The following is a 16,709-nucleotide window of genomic DNA, read 5'->3' on the forward strand; positions in this document are numbered from 1 at the left end:
CTCCTTTCAGAAAAGCAACAAACTGGAGGAAGTGTCAGCATTTAACTGGAAAAAGCAAATCCTCATGACTGCATCTCCTCCAAATTTTTCCATTTGGAAGCAAAAGAACAAAGTCCAAAAGAGTATTTAATCAAAATCAATTGGTGCAAGAGACAGCACCAGAGGCACAACACCAGGAACCAGTGGAAGTACGGAGAGTGAAAGACTGCTACACCTCTCACCTTTTGTGGAGAGTTTCAACACCCTGATCTCCATGTTCTTCACATGGGGCAGTTCTGCTGGCACCGGTGTCTCCATCAGCTCCAGCTGCTTCCTGTGTGTCCTGTGCCTGAGAGAAAATCAACATTAGCACAGAACTAGGATTGAGATACCAGAATCCCAGGATGGATTGGGCTGGAGGAACCTTAAAGCTCATTCTGTTCCATGGGCAGGGAGGGATATCTTCCTCTATCCCAGGTTGCTCCAAGCCCCATCCAACCTGGCCTTGGACACTTCCAGGGATCCACAGACAGCCACAGCTTCTCTGAGCAACCTGTGCCAGGGCCTGCCCACCCCCAAAGCCAGGAATTCCTTCTCTGTATCCCATGTGACCCTGCCCTCTAGCAGTGGGAAGCCATTGCCCCTTGTCCTGGCATTCCAGACTCTTGTCCAAAGTCCCTCTCCAGTTCTCTTGGAGCCCCTTTAAGCCCTGGAAGGGACTCTGAGATCTCCTTGGAGCCTTCTCTTCTCCAGGTGAACACCCCCAATTCTCCCAGCTTGGCTCCAGAGCAGAGGGGCTCCAGCTCCTGGAGCATCTCCCTGGTCTCCTCACTCAACTCCAACAGCTTCACATCTTTCCTATGCAAATACAGAGTGATTCCAAGGCTACCTGCGTCTCTCAGAAATAAAACACGTGAACCACATCAGCTTCATCTCTCGGCCCTAGAAGCAAAATCCTCCAACCCCAGAACTTCCAGGTTCTCATGGACAGCTGGTTCTGGGATGCAGAGAGGACCCTGTTTTTCTGGAATGCCAAAGAGCCCTTGGAAACACCTGCAGTGAGGCCATTCCGACTCCTTCGGCCAGTGGAGGCTCTGGCCTCTCACTCCGCTGGTAATCACAGATCTCCTCCTTGAGCTGCTCCACCTGCAACACAAAACACCTGCTTTGTAGGAAGTTCCTAGAGCTGCATTCTCCCTATTTCCTGAATTTTACTGCTCCATAAAGCATGACACAGCCAAACTGCAGCTCTGGAAAGACTGGGCACAGAACAGGGAGGGAAAGAGGAAGGCAGGGCAGGCTTGGGAGCAGGGATGACAGCCACCCAGCATTGTTGGCTTGCCATGGTGGATCCTTACCAGCTCCAGGAACGCTTTCCTCTCCAAGTCGAGCGTCTGGACCCGTGCCCGCAGCGCCAGGATCTCCTTGTCCAGTCGGCTGTTGTGCTCCATGGCCCTCTGAAACTCAGTCCTGCCTGGAGACAGCAGCACCAGGAAAGTGTTCACTGGCTTGGCCCTAACTAGCCCACACTCCAAGCACGGATTCCAGGATGATCCCACACATAGGAAGGGTGGGAGGAAGCATGGACATGTCCCACATCCACTGAGAATACATCCCACACTCACCTGCCAAAAAATCCTGCATCCACTGGGAATGCATCCCACATCCACTGGTAACATATCTTCATAAAATATATCCACATGGGACACATCCATGTAGGAACACATCCCCACCTATACCCTCTCCCTCCCACAGCAAAGGTTGATATCCCTGGAGACACAGGTTCAACAGCAGTCTCTCTATCATTATTCCAGGGATTCAGTTTACCTCTGAATCACGGAGGTAAACTTCATTTAAATCGCTCACCTCATCTACTACAAGGTTTCACCTTCTCTTTGGAAAACCCCAACTGCCATATTTTGAGTTTTCACTATAAAATCCATCACTGTCACAAGCAGGAACACAATCACAGCCAATGTATCCATGTTGTCCACATGTTAAAATTTAACAGAATGGCTACAACTGGAAGAACTGCACACCAATTTTTCAATGGACCAATGGATAAATTAAAAAATTAATCCAAACACCAATAAATGCTGATTCTCAATATTTCCAGGGCAGAAATAGGAAAAGGTGTTTTTCTTAGGAGCACACGTTAAGGACACACTGGTATCATCCTGTCTCAAGAGACAATTTTCCTTAGAGAAAAGAGAAGAAATATTTTTAATTTTTCAGTTTAACATGGGGCACAGGAAATTTTAGTTTATATTTTACCTCTATTCAGGCAAATATATATATATATATATATATATATATATATATACACTTTCTGGTTCCAATTTGGAAAACAGCAAATTCCTTTTTCAAACAAGGATTCAGATATTGGATTTTCAGTTGTGTCATTTAAAATAAAAAGCAAAGAGCATCTTCATAGAATGACAGAACGGGTTGGGTTGGAAGAGGATCCTGAAGATCATTGCTTTCCAACCCCCATCTTCCACCAGAATGGAAATTTTACTCAAAAGCCTGTTAACCACTACACAAACTGATTATAAAATTATACAATTATATAATACAATGATGATTAAAAGGTTGACAAAAGGATAATAAAATTCCAGCTCTTTTCCTCTTGCAAAAATCCTGACCGCCCCATATTTTGCCATTATTTCTCCTGTTTTTCCCCCTCAGCTGCCTTTAGGATGGACCACAGGGGTGATTCCACAACAACAGTGTTTGGATGTGGCTGCCCAGTTCTGCTTTGGAAAAACCCCAAAACATTCCTTAAGCACTTTGTTAAATACCTTTAAAGCCTTCCGTCACCAAAATCCCACTGTCTGGGCTCAAACTGGTCAGGAATTCTTCCCTCCAATGCACACAAGTTATCACTGAACCAAAATATGTTGTTTAACGGGGTTTTACTAAGGATGAGTGACCCCAGTTTAGGTTTTTAGCAGCAAATCAATTGATTCCCAGAGCAGCTGGCTCGAAGCTTGCCAGGAGGAGAAGCCTTGCAGAGATACAGAACAGGGAAGCCACTGGGATGTCATCACCCTCATTTTGCACACACAGCACAACAAACCACAGAGACAAAACAAGCATTAAACTCTTACTCACATTCTGTAAAGCCTTGTATTCATCTAACCTCTCAGAAAAAACAGATTTCCCTGCGCAGGCTACAATCCAGGCTGGAGCCCATCCGTGGTGCAGTCAGCACTGGAGCTGCCACATCACTCACCCTATCCCTGGGGACTGTGGATCGATCCCCACCCAGTACAGGGATGAAAAGGCTGCGAATGATGTGACTGGAGGCTAGACAAGAGCTGCTGGGGCTGGAAAGAAACTCTCAGGTCCTGGTGTGTGACCTCCAAGGGAAGCCTCAGGACCTGTAATTCTGCCCTAAACCTGCCTCAGGTAGTGGCAGTCTCCTGCAGGAAGTTGGTCCCTGCAAAGGCACATGGGGCTGTTCTCCAATGAAATTCTGCATCACAGATTTAGGGACAATGCAAGGAATCCCCCAAAAGAACATCCAGACACCTGTGTGTCACTAAGGACATTTTCCATGGACATTGTACTCCAAGAGCAGCTTTACCACATCTCTCTCCAGAAAACTGTTTATTTCTACAGTCAGAATTCATTTAAAAAATCATACTAATAAATAGCACTTCAGGGCTGGTCAGTTATTTCAAGTTATATCAAGAAGGAGGTGAAGGGAATATTCTCAGCAAGGATAATGTACCAAATCATTTCCCCACTGCTGCACTAAGGATCTTATGGAGGCAACATCCTAAACTGTACCTGGAAAACCCTGGGATAAGAGGTCCAGCTCTGCTAACTAACCCTGTACCCATGGTAATTCAGCTACTCTGCTTCCAGACCAAGTCATTCTTCCCTCTCCATCGGCTTCCAGGCAGAAAGCTCTCCCTAGAGAGGAGATAGGAGATTCCCAGGGATAAGAAGAAAATTCATCCAGACTGTGCAGCTGTATCACAGATCAGAGAAGCCTAGTCTCAGAATTAATGGACTTGTGACTGTTAACAACTGCCTTTCTAGCTCCTAGGGAGCAGGCTGACTCCCGGCACTGATTTTCCCACATTCCAGGCAGAGGACAGAGGTCAGAGGACAGACTGCTTCCCCCCTCCCCAGGGTTAAGAGCAGGCCAGTAGTGGCTACCAGAGCAACACCTACCTGCTCCACTCTGCTCTTTGCTTGGTGTATCCAGCCCCTCTGCCACCCTCTGGATATCTTCCTGGGGCACCACCAGCCTCTGTGGGGCCTCTTCCAGATCTCCCACATCTCCTGCAGGCAATGCTGACTTCCCTTCTAGCTCTTCCCTGTGGAACTGAAACAATGGAAATGAGGAACCCTGTGGTGATGTGACCAAGGCAGAGCTGTTTGTCACTCCCTCTACACTGGCCCCATTGGGAAAATATGTATTTCCTCATCTCCAATGCCAGTTCTGGGACAAACCAAAGGCAGAAGATGCCCACCAGGCAGCCCTGCCCCTAAATGCAAGGTGCTCCCTGGCTCTCAATAGAAGGGATTATTTCCTGCCCAGGCTGGGCACAGACTGAGGATGAGGCTGCGATGCTGTTTGAGCTCTGGGTTTTTTACTCCAAAGCCAGTAAAAACCCTTCCGACCTACTTAAGGACAAATCTGAAATGAGGGAGGCCAGAAGTGTGATGAGGAACAGCTAAGGGAGCTGGGGGAGGCTCTGCCTGGAGTAAAGGAGGCTCAGGGAGGACATTCTGGCTTTCCACAACTCCCTGACAGGAGGGTGCAGCCACATGGGAGTCAGGCTTTGCTCCCAGGAAACCAGGACAGGATATGAGGGAACAGTGTCAAGCTGTGCCAGGGAAGGTTTAGATTGGATATTAGAGAAAATTTCTTCATGGGAAAGGCGGTCAGACATTGGAATGGGCTACCCTTAGAAGTGTTCAAAAACCCTGTGGATGTGACACCTGGGGACATGGGTTAGTGGTGGCCCTAGCAGCGCTTTGGGAATGGCTGAACTCAATGACCTTGGAAGGCATTTCCAACCTTGGTGATTCCATGAAATCTCAACTATGAACCAGCAGGAAAACAAGCATTTCCTTTTTTCTGTCTCCCCAGGAAGCTGTATATATTCCTACTGCTGTGGGAATTCAGCTCTCAATGCCTGACAGGTGTGAGCGGAGCCAGCCTTGCACAGAGATGTTCCTGAAAACAGCACCAACAGCACGTGCATCCCTCAGTAATGCCATGTGTACCTTGGCACTGCCATGTGTCCCTCAGGATCATGAGGGGGATTTTCAGTTCCAACATATCTTGACTAGAAAGGGTTTTGTTACCATGCCTTATACATGACAGGAATGTTTCAACCAGAATTACCCCAAACCCTTGTGAAAATCCCTCCGTTTTCCCAGCTCCTCCTGGGAGCTATATGGGTTCACTATTTTTTTAAGACCTCTGATTTCCTGGGCCTGCCCTCAAGAGCTGGAGAGCTCAGTTTCGCCCAAAGTTTTGGCACTGAGTGTGATTGGCTCACTTTGTCAGAGTAACACTGGGAGACTTGGAATCATGGGATCATAGAAAGGCTTGGAATGGAAGAGACTTTAAAGTCCATCACATTCCACCCCTGCCATGGGGAGGGACACCTTCCACTGTCCCAGGTTGCTCCAAGCCTGACCTAGCCTGGCCTTGGACACTTCCAGGGATGGGGCAGCCACAGCTGCTCTGGGCAGCCTGTGCCAGGGCCTCCCACCCACACAGCCAAGAATTTCTTCCCCATTCTCCTGTGTCCAGGTACTCCTGACTCTTGTCCAAAGTCCCTCTCCAGCTCTCCTGGAGCCCTTTCAGGCACTGGAAGGGTCTAAGGTCTCTCTAGAGCCTTCTCTAGGTGGACACCTCCACCTCTCCCAGTCTGGCTCCCAAGGGGCTCCAGTCCTCAGAGCATCTCTGTGGCTTCGCTCCAACAGGTCCTTCCTGTGCTGGGGATCCTGGAACTGGAGCAGCACTGCTGGGGGGGCCTCTTCAGAAAGGAGCAGAGTCATGATGCTGTTTGGGCATTGGGCTTTGAGGTTCAAACACACTCCTGCTCACAAGATCCACAAGAACTCCCAAATCCATCCCGCAGGGCTGTTCTCCATTAATTCCTCCCCCAGCCTGTGCTCATTCCCAGATTGCCCCAACCCAGGCACATGAACTTGAACTCCAGAAGCTTCCCTGGACCACTGTTCCACATCCCTCTTTTTTATGGAGTTACACATTCCCATTCCACTGCATCTGCACTGAGGGGGTCTTAAGGCTCAGCCCATTGGTTGCCATTGATATTTGGCACTTGAGAGGGTGTGTGAGCTAGAACACGCCATGAATCCAGAAGGCATTTTCCTATGGCTTTCTTGGAGCTGACCACACGGAGGCAAGTTTTTATCCTGCTTTTCTGCTTTCCTGGGGATGCAATAAAACAATCAATTCTGCTTGAGCTGTTTCAGCTAAAAGCTGAATTCATCCCTGTATCAGACAGGAACGTGTCCAGCCCTTCATTCCAAGAGTGGAACAGGTCAGCTGGGAACAAGCAAGGCCATGCATTCCAGTAAACAGAGTAAGATGAGCAATTAACACCTTAACCTTTAACACTAATGGTTCTACAAAACAAGTGGGATGCTTCCGGGAACAATGGAGTGTTTAATCAACAGTTTCTGCTCCACAGGTACAGACAGCAACAACATCACTGGGGAGAGTAATCAGTCCAGTCAGGGAGATTGTTTTCTGGGAAAACACATCTCCAATGAGTCCTTCAGCTGATTAAAAATACAGAAAGTGTGCCCGGTGTAAGAAATGTGGAGAAGCCGTGGTTGATTGGAAACAAAGAACATTAGATTCCTAACAATTCCACGGAAGCAGTGAATGCCAGGTTGGAGCAATTTGGTCTAGTAGAAGGTGTCCCATGTCACTTCCAATCCAAACTGCTGTGTGATTCCATTCCTGTCAGCAGGAAGTAACAGAAAGGAACAAGAGAAAGACCCTGACCCCTATTTGAGGTCTTGCTCCCTCCTCACTGCCTGAGACCTCAGAGACAAATAGCAGCTCCCGGAATCCCATAGCATTCCTGAATTCCAGTTCCACGGAGACATGAACATAAGTCAGGAGTAGGTGGAAACTGGTGGCCTTGGAACCATAGGACCAGTATCGTAAGCTGAAAGGGACCCACAAGGATCATCCAGTCCCAACTCCTGGCCCTACACAGACACCCCAGCAATCCCACCCTGTGCCTCGGAGTATTGCCCAAATATTCCTGGAGCTCAGGCAGCCTTAGGGCCACGACCATTCCCTGGGAAGCCTGGGCAGTGCCCCACCACCTTCTAGGGGAAGAACCTTTTCCTGATATCCAACCTAACCCTCCTTGGCACAGCTCCAGCTGCTCCCTCAGATCCTGGCCCTGCTCACAAAGAGCAGAGATCGGAGCTGCCTCTCAGAAGCAGCTTTAATCCCCAGTGAGCTCCACCCTCAGCCTCCTCTGCTCCAGCTGAACCCAGAGACAGTAATTCTTACCCAGTGAAGATCCTTACACCAACCACATCACAAATTCCTCAACACATGATAACAATCCATTTCACTGTCCCTGTGCAGATGTGGGAGTAAATCAAGTGCTAAGTGTGAGAACTAAGAAAAGAACTGACTTAGAATCCTGGAATCCCAGACTGGTCTGGTGTTGGAAACAATCTTAAAAGTCATTCCATTCCACACTCAACCATAGGCAGGGACACCTTCCACTGTCCCAGGTTGCTCCAAAGCCCAACCTGGCCTTGGACACTTCCAAGGATGGGGCTGTCACAGCTTCTCTGGGCAACCTGAGTCAGAGCCTCAGTACCCTCACAGACAGGAATTCCTTCCTAACGTCCAATCTAGACATATTCTGTCAGTTTGAAACCATTCCCCCTTGTCCTGGTATTCCAGACTCTTGTAAATACTCTTACTCCATCTTTCTTGTAGCTCCTTCAAGTATTTCGGCCCCCAAGACTCCATAGTGGCCTCAGAGACAGGAGAAAAAAATTTCATTACAGAAATCCCAAAGATATTCCTTTCCCACAACTCTCAGGAAGCCAGAGCCATGGAGTGGGAAGTACCTGGAGCCCATCAACTATGCTGTGGGATTCCAGCTGCTGGGCTGCCACTTGCAGCTTTCCTAGCAGCGCCGCCCGCTCCACCAAGAAATATGCGACCTGTTCACTGGCAGCACTGCAGGAGATCTGGGATAAACCTTCCTGCTCCAGCATCTCTTCCACCTCCTTCAGCTGGGTTTCTGCAAGGCAAGGTAAGGCTTGGTGTAAGCAGAGAAGAAACAAAGGGCAGGGTTTCCTGGACATCTGTCACAGCTCCTTTAAACATTCCTCACTGCAACAACCCCATTTCTCCTACAGCCCAACAGCTCCTCAAGTCCCTCCTGCTTCCCACCTCCTTCACTGCCTCCCATCCCCTGCTATCCATTATCTCAGCCCTATTCCCTCTCTCCCAAGGTTTCTCTTCACATACCCTTCCCTGACTGCCAAGCATGTGATAGGAGCTGCTCCCCCTAGGCAGAGCTCACCCAACCTGGTTTATCCTCAGCCCCTTCAACCCCAAGTATAGCTTGGTAGAAACTAAACACCAGATTAAACAGACACTGAGAGAACCAGAGAATCATAAAGGCTGAAAAGACCTCCAAGATCATGACTTCTGACCCTCAGATCCTTAAGTCCAACCTTGGAGAAAAAGCAAACAGATGGACACACAGTCACAGAGGTTTTCTTCGGCAGGAGACACACAAAATACCAGATCACTCCTAGAGAGCATCACTATTTTCCCAAGGAATGTCTAGGAAGGAGGCAAATCTGAGCATCTTTAAGAATTAAACTGCCAGTGCTTATGTTTATCCAAAAAAATTATAGCCAGGAAGACTCTGTACTGGGAAAAACTTCTAGACTCAAGGCTCTCTAAGGCAGAAATGTGACAACAAGACTTGCAGAAGTCAGTCTATGGCTGGGCACTGTTGTGGTTGTGCAACCAACAGTTGTTAAAAAGACTCCCCTGGTTGGTGTGGTTGGAATTTACCTGCCAGGAGAAAATGAGGAATCTTTGGTGTCTGGCATGATGAGGACAGCAACTCCTGCATTGTACCCAGCAGCTTGTGGAGCCAGGGGAGGGCTTTTCAAACTCCCCCTGTATAATTCGTATTAAAACCAAAACAAACAGACCAAATTTCTAGACCAAAACACATTATAAGGGCTTCCAAGTGTTCCAAGATGGGAAGTACAGGGAGTTATATAGAGGTAGGAGGGATATTCACATTCTTTCCGTGCTCAGGGATCTAAAGTTGGACAGCAGAGGTTCAGCAGAGCAAATATTCCTCAGACACAGGACAGAGTCCTGGACAAGCCTGTGCCTCACTCTCATGCACTGATTTAACACAGGACTCAGCACAATGACATCCTGAGGCTCCAATTGATCCCATGTTTCCACTTCACGCTTCTCAGCCAGCTCCATCCAGTCCTGTGGATGGAAAACACCCTGCGGTTTCCCAGGCATCTTCCCCAGGGAGACAGAGCACAGCCCGGTCAATACAGGGTCAAACAGGGTTCCCCGGAAGCTTCCTGCTGCACCAGAGAAAACAAGGTAGTTTGCAGGATCAAAACTGATCCATGTGCCTCAGGAAGAGCTGATGGATCACACTAAACTGAATCCCAATCTGCCTGGCAGCTTCCTCCCACAGTTTTGCCAAATCCCAGCTAAAATGAACAGAAATTGCTCTGGTTTATGCCCAGGATGGGACACCCCAGCCCTGAACCACCTTCACCTCCAGTGTTCCCCTTGTCCCCAGCCTGCAAAGCAGGATGAAGTGGTATCATTTAAGATCCCAGACATATTCCAGAGGCTGGAGAGGAAAAAGGATGAGGGGGAGTCTGCTCACGCAGCATAGGTTACCTATGGGTAGACCCTCCTGATTCCTTACAAACCCCTTCCCTTCCCCATCCAGTGTCTGGGAAGGGCCAACCCCTGCCTCAGGCACAGTCACACAACAGTTCCACTGGCATCTCCCACCTCTGTCCACATTTGTTTGGAAGCAAATTTTATATTAATATCTGCATTTTCCTACCCCACGAATACTCTGAGAAACAGCAGCCACCTCACCCCACCACAGCCCTACACCCTCCAGCCCTGCTGGGTGCGTTTAACCAGCCCAGCTGTTACAACAAACAAGCTCAGACCATGACTGTTTTTTCTTTTTATTCCACTTTTGAAACAAACCCAGGCAGCTCCCCGAGCACTGTTTCACTGCCGTTCCAGCTGTTTTTCAGGAAGGCTTTCGGGAGCGCCATCGATCTGCCCTCCAACAACACCCAGCGCATTCAGCAAGAGCATCAGAAACGGATCAGGAACTGCCTGGAGGAAAGGAAAAATGTCACTCTGGGCAGAGGTATCAGATGAGCTGACGCTCAGCTCAATGGCTCAGCATCAACCAGCCTTGGCTGCTCCCTGTAGGAACGTGCGAGCCCAGGATGGCAGGAAGCAAATGTGAGAGAAGAGATTAACTTTTTGTCTTCAGAAGCTGTCAGTGGCAGTTACCAGCACTAATTATCCTCAGCGTGTAAAGGAGGGCTGTAGAGAGACTTTGGTCAAGGGCCTGGAGTAACAGGACAAGGGGGAATGGCTTCCTACTAACACAGGGCGGAGTTAGATGGGATACTGGGAAGAATTTCTTGGCTGTGAGGGTGGGGAGGCCCTGGCTCAGGTTGCCGAGAGCAGCTGTGGCTGCCTGATCCCTGGAAGGGTCCACGGCCCAACTGGATGGGGCTTGGAGCAACCTGGGATAGTGGAATAGTGGATAGTGTCCCTGCCCATGACAGGGGGTGGAATGGGATGAGTTTTAAGATCCCTTCCAACTCAACCCATTTCACAATTGCATGATTTCATGGAACAGCTTTTAGCAGATCAAGTCTCTCCTGCTTCCCAGTGATCCCACTTCCTAAGCGATCCCAGACCAAGCAGAGTTTCTGATCCATTTGCCTGCAGTTGTAAGAGGGAGTGTACTCAGACCTGAGAGCCCACACAGGGGTCTCCAGGCTCCCTTCCCCAGCTCTCAGATCAGATGTATCAGCACAGAACGTGTCCTTCACCCTGTATAATTCACAGCTCAGACCCCTCCTTTGTATCACTGGCTTGAATCAGCCACTGTCCCCAGCTGCCCCTTCCCATTCTCCTTTCAGTGCTTCCAAAAGCTACTAACCATCATCCTGTCCTCTTGCCTTGACCACATTTTTAACAATCCCAGCAGACCATGGTCTGTCTTTCCACAAGCCCCTTCTCCAGACCAACGCACTGGATCATCCTATGCCTGCTAAGTCACCCAGGTGTCCTGCAAAAATAAAAGGGGGAGAAAGACATGGTGCACAAATCCAGTGGGGAGCAGCTGAGGGGGCTCAGCCTGGAGAAAAGGAGGTTCAGGAGGAACCTTCTGGCTCTGCACAACTCCCTGACAGAAGGGGGTAACCAAGTGATTTGGCTCTGCTCCCAGGGAACAGGGAAAGGATGAGAGGAAATGGCCTCAAGATGTACCAGGGGAAATTCAGGTTGGATATTCATTGAAAGGTCAGTCAGGCACAGTTGCCCAGAGAAGCAGTACAGTTACCATTCCTGGCTTGTTCAAAAAACATGTGAATGTGGTGCATGGGGTGGACCTGACAGTGCTGGGAGAATGGCTGGATTTGATGATCATAGAGGGCTTTTCCAACCTAAACACTCCCATGATTCCAAGAACTCTCATGAAAAGCAGAGGCCTGGGGAACAGACACAGGGATGCAGCATAGAACCCTGCAGCAGGGACACATTAGACACCTGGACCAGCCCAACAGATGCCTTTGGGATTGTGTGGCATCTCCAGCACAAGTACATTCAGCCACTCCATACTGGAGATGGCCAGGGGGATTATTTTATGGAGAGGCTGACCTAGAATCGTGGAACCACAGAATATCCTGAGCTGAAAGGGACCCAAGGATCATCCAGTCCAGCCACTGACTCTGCCCAGGACGCGTGAACAATCCCACCCTGGACATCCCCGGGAGCAGTGTCCAAACACTCCTGGAGCTCAGGCAGTCTTAGGGCCAGGACCAGTTCCTGGGAAGCCTGGGCAGTGCCCCACCACCCTCTGGGGGAATAATCTTTTCCTGAAATCCAATCTGACTCTCTCTGGCACAGCTCCAGCTGTTCCCTCATGTCCCTTCCCTCATTCCAGAGAGCAGAGATAAAATCCTCCTCCAGAAGAGCTGCAGCCTGGGATGAGCTCTCAGCTTCCACTGCTCTAGCTGAACAAACGTGGATAAAAGGATCAGTCACTCAGTAAAGTGCTCTACAAGCACCCAAATCATCTCGGTGCTGGCATCTCTCCCTGCAGGTGATAGCCCAGAGGGAGCAGAGCTTCCAGATTCTTAAATTACCCACGCACATCCCAGGATAACAGCCAATGCCAGCAGTGAGTCAACAAGAAGTCCTAAACCTCGAAATCTGAGTGATATCCCAAAAAATATCCCTCCAGAAACTCTACAGCACCCAAGCCACACAACCCCCTCAGGGACAACACACTGCGAACAACTGGATGGCAACCAGCAATTCTCCCGGACACACTAAGATCCATGGACAAGGATCTCAGCTCCCATTCCAGGGGTACTCATTGCCCAACAGCTTCAGGAATCCCTAAGAAATGGAGAAAGTCCAGAGGGGCAGAGCCACCAGGAAGAAATTACTGCATTCCAGCTTTTGGGACATTCTGTCTTTCTCCTGCCACCTTGTGGAAAGGAAGAGAACCAGGAACAGAGTTTTCTGCCACAGCGAGACTCCCAAGAGCTCATTATTGATTTTAAGCTTTGTAAGCAGCCTTTTAACCACAAACCATGGCTTTAAGTGCTCAGAGACATCAAATTTTTAGGTAAATGGAAAGGTTTGAAAAGTCACACCAGCAGATGTGCTTCCTGAAAACCCAAATGATACTCAAACTTTCCCCAAACTCCTGTATTTGCTGTCCCAAAGCCTGAATTACAAAGAAACTCTTTGTGCCATCACCCCCAATTTTACCTTAGGACCAGGGAAATACAGCTCACAAAGGAGTTAATGGTGACATGGGCTATAAGCACCACCGAAAGTGCAACAGAAGACTGAAGAAAATCAAGAATTAAACCTAGCAAAAGTGACCCTAGAGTTTGAAAATACATTATTACAAGTTAAATAAGTGAAATAATTTGTTTAAACAAAATTATTGAAGCTCTGAGGGGCCCTGAGCAACTTGGTCTCCTGGCAGGTGACCCTGCCCATGGCTGGGGGTGGAATTGGATGAGCTTTAAGGTTTCTTCCAACCAAAACCACCCTGGAATTCCATGACAAGGAGCACACCCAAGTTTTGAATCCCAGAACAAACAATGCCACATTGTTTTAAAAAATGTGGAGTTTGTGTAAACCAAAGCCAAGAGCAAATTCACTGACTTGGTGGGAGCAACAGATAATTTAGAGTTGGAAACCGAAGAGCACCATCAATTCTGGTCTTCAAACAGCCTCTGGAAGATACTTTGAGCAACAAAGCTAGATGGAGAACCTACCAAATTCCCTGAATAAAGACAGTAGAAGCAGGCAAGGACCACTAAATTAATTACAAATCTGTTTGAATAACTTACTAACACTTTTAGCAACTTCTCGAACAACAAACAACTGAGAACTCCCTGAGAACTCCCCAGAAATGATGCTCAGTTCTCCAAGAAGCTTTCCAGACCCAAACACCTGTCAATGTATTCCCACGGCCCACACTCTGGAGGGAAGGGCTTACCCTGCTGCAGCTGCAGCTGTGTCAGCTCCAACCTGAGCTGCTCATTTTCCTTCTCATATTCAGAGGCAATGGCATCCCGCTCTTCTGTCAGGGTACGGACATGGCCCACGTAGCTTTCCATCTGGAAAAAAGAAAATCTGGCTATTCCCATGTCTGCCAGTGCCTCCAGTGAGCCAGCAGCACAAAAAGTTCTCAACCCCATCATGTATACAGGATGACTTGAAATGTTTGCAGGACAATATGTCTTATGCCTTTGGAACATCTGGGAATGGTAAAACCTTGACTAGGAGGTCAGGAGGACACACAGCTATGGGGGTGCTGGGATGTGGGGAGCTGCTGGGCTCACCAGGTGCTTTTTGATGACCAGTATGAGGAATGGGGACTTAAACCCCAGGTTCCTGAGGGCAGCAGTGTGGCAATGAGACACCTGAACCTGCTGCTTCACAGAGGGGGAATCAGGGGATAAAGGCCTGGGAGGGTTAACCCTGGGGGTATCCCAAAACCACTGACGTTGGAAAAGGCTCCCAAGTTTCCAGCCTGTGACAAAACTCTATCGTGTCACCGACCAGAGCACTGAGTGCCATGTCCAGTTGTTCTTTGAAAACCTCCAGGGATGGAGACCCCATCACTGCCCTGGGCAGCCCCTACCAATGCCTGACCACTTTTTCAGTGAAGAAATGTTTTCTCATGTCCAACACGAGCCTGCCTGGCCCAGGCTGAGGCCATTCTCTCTCCTCCTGTCCCTGTTCCCTGGAGCAGAGCCCGACCCTCCCGGGTGTCCTCTCCTGTCAGGGAGTTGTGCAGAGCCACAAGGTTCCCCCTAGCCTCCTTTTCTCCAGGCTGAGCCCCTTTCCAGCTCCCTCAGCCGCTCCTTCATTCCCCAGCCCCGTTCCCTTCCCAGGAGAAGCCCCAGCCAGGCCCGCTCTCCGGCCTTACGTCTCTCATGTCCTCAGCCCGCCGCCGCTCCAGCTCGCCCAGCCGGGTCTCCGCTCGCCACAGAAGCCGCCAGGCCAGACCCAGCTGCTCCTCGGCCGGGGCGGCGGGGTCGGCGCCCTCCGCCCGCAGCCAGCGCCGGATGGTATCCGCCGTCACCGGGGACTCCGCCTGCGGGGCAGCGAGAGGAGCGGTGAGAGCCGGGGGGCCCGCGGGTACCCTGACCCCCTCGGGCCGATCCTGGGGGTACAACCGACCCCCTGAATTTCCTCCGGGCCGGCCGGTGCCGGGGGTACAACCAACACCCCGAACCCTGCCGGGCTGGTCCCGGGGACACAACCGGCCCCGACGCTCCCGGGGGGTCCCGGATACCCACCGGGGCGGCAGCGACAGCGTCCATGCGGCGGACGGACTCTGGCGCCATGGCAACAGGCCACGCCCCGACAGCCGTGCCGCGAATGGGCCCGCGAAGCCACGCCCCAGTCACATCACGTGCGCTGGGGAGGCCGCGCCTCCGCCACGCCCCCTCCTCGCTCCCTGACGCCCCCTGGCGGCCGACAGCAGCTGTGACCTATTCCTATTCCTATTCCTATTCCTATTCCTATTCCTATTCCTATTCCTATTCCTATTCCTATTCCTATTCCTATTCCTATTCCTATTCCTATTCCTATTCCTATTCCTATTCCTATTCCTATTCCTATTCCTATTCCTATTCCTATTCCTATTCCTATTCCTATTCCCATTCACCTAAAGGGGCCAAAAGTTTTCCTGATTTTCTTCTAAACCCCAAGAGAATCTGCTGGAGCTAAAGGGGAAGAGGGCAAGCACACGGAGCCAAGCCTAGAGAAGGGAAGGTTTTAGGGAGACCTTAGAGACCATGCCAGTTCCTACAAGGGTCTCCAAGATAGCTGGAGATGGACATTAGGCAAGGACATGGAGTGACAGGACATGTGGGAATGGTTTCCCACTGCTAGAGGGCAGGGTTAGATGAGATATTGAGGAAAAATTCTTCCCTGTGAGAGGGGAGGCTCTGGCATGAGTAGCCCAGAGAAGCTGTGGCTACACCATCCCTGGAAGTGTTCCAGGACAGATTGGACAGGGCTTGGAGGAACTTCGGCTAGTGGAAGGTGGAATGAGATGAGCTTTAAAGCTCCTTGAAACCCGAAGATGACTCCATGAGATTGAGGAACTGAAAAGCTAAGTACGTCCATACCACAGAACCAATTCACTGGCTAAAGACACTGCACAAGACGATGGTAGAAAAAAGGGAAGACCAGGACATGGAGAAGAGGGATATGGGAGAGTCCAGAGAAGATCTTCCACTGAGCCCTCTGGCATCTTCAGAAAGCAATGGATAGATCCTGCACTTGCAGGAGCCACTTCCAACTTAAGTACCACAACCGGCATTCCCTGAGTGCTGGTGCCCAAACACTGCCACAGTGGGAGCACTCATGGGCTTGGGTAACCTCCTACATGGAACAAGTGCATGCCTGACACAGGATCGGGATGGCTGTGACCCACTTTGAGCTTAGGGAATCTCCCCAGCCAACTATTCACAAATAGGGGCAGATACAATATTGGAAGCCCACAGTGTGATCCCAAGTCCAATGAAACCCCAAGATTCCCTGAGCCCACTGCCCCAGCCTGCTCCTCAAAAAGATCAGAGTATTCCTCTCCTTCCCAACCACCTCTGAGAAATTCCAAGACACTCTGAAAACAGTGTTGGTGGCATTTCTCCTACCCCTTGTCCCAACTCTCCTGCAAGGGCATATTCAACTAACACAGGTTTTTTCTATTGTCATCCCTGCTGACCCATCCACACCGTCTACAGAGACTCCAAACTAACACAAGGGAAATCCCAGACATAACATTCCCATCAGTTACATACTGGGAGATGAAGACAGGCAATTCTTTGAGCTTATTCACCTTATTTATCAGTCCTGGCCACAGAGAAGTTGTGTGTTCCGTCTC

General features: G+C 49.8%; 1 protein-coding gene and 1 long non-coding RNA gene across 3 annotated transcripts in view; both read right to left on the minus strand.

The window, feature by feature from the left end:
• CCDC30 (coiled-coil domain containing 30) overlaps positions 1 to 15,166 on the minus strand; it is a 36,402-nt gene extending 21,236 nt beyond the window's left edge. For both annotated transcript variants that reach the window (XM_079326465.1, XM_079326464.1), the window contains exons 1-8: positions 15,115 to 15,166; positions 14,742 to 14,909; positions 13,806 to 13,926; positions 8,086 to 8,261; positions 4,165 to 4,318; positions 1,338 to 1,453; positions 1,033 to 1,125; positions 222 to 328 (exon numbers count right to left, since the gene is read on the minus strand). In XM_079326465.1, the coding sequence (XP_079182591.1) occupies positions 222 to 328; positions 1,033 to 1,125; positions 1,338 to 1,453; positions 4,165 to 4,318; positions 8,086 to 8,261; positions 13,806 to 13,926; positions 14,742 to 14,909; positions 15,115 to 15,162 (983 nt within the window). In that variant the 5' untranslated portion in view covers positions 15,163 to 15,166. The remainder of the gene's footprint in view (positions 1 to 221; positions 329 to 1,032; positions 1,126 to 1,337; positions 1,454 to 4,164; positions 4,319 to 8,085; positions 8,262 to 13,805; positions 13,927 to 14,741; positions 14,910 to 15,114) is intronic.
• On the minus strand, positions 10,201 to 12,640 carry LOC306812157. Its single transcript, XR_013776806.1, has 2 exons — positions 12,177 to 12,640; positions 10,201 to 10,378 (listed from the first exon to the last, which is right to left on the minus strand). It is a non-coding gene; the product is annotated as an uncharacterized lncRNA (long non-coding RNA).
• Positions 15,167 to 16,709: the final 1,543 nt, after the last annotated feature.

Source organism: Erithacus rubecula (genome assembly GCF_903797595.1).
Source record: "Erithacus rubecula genome assembly, chromosome: 24".
Lineage (NCBI taxonomy): Eukaryota > Metazoa > Chordata > Aves > Passeriformes > Muscicapidae > Erithacus > Erithacus rubecula.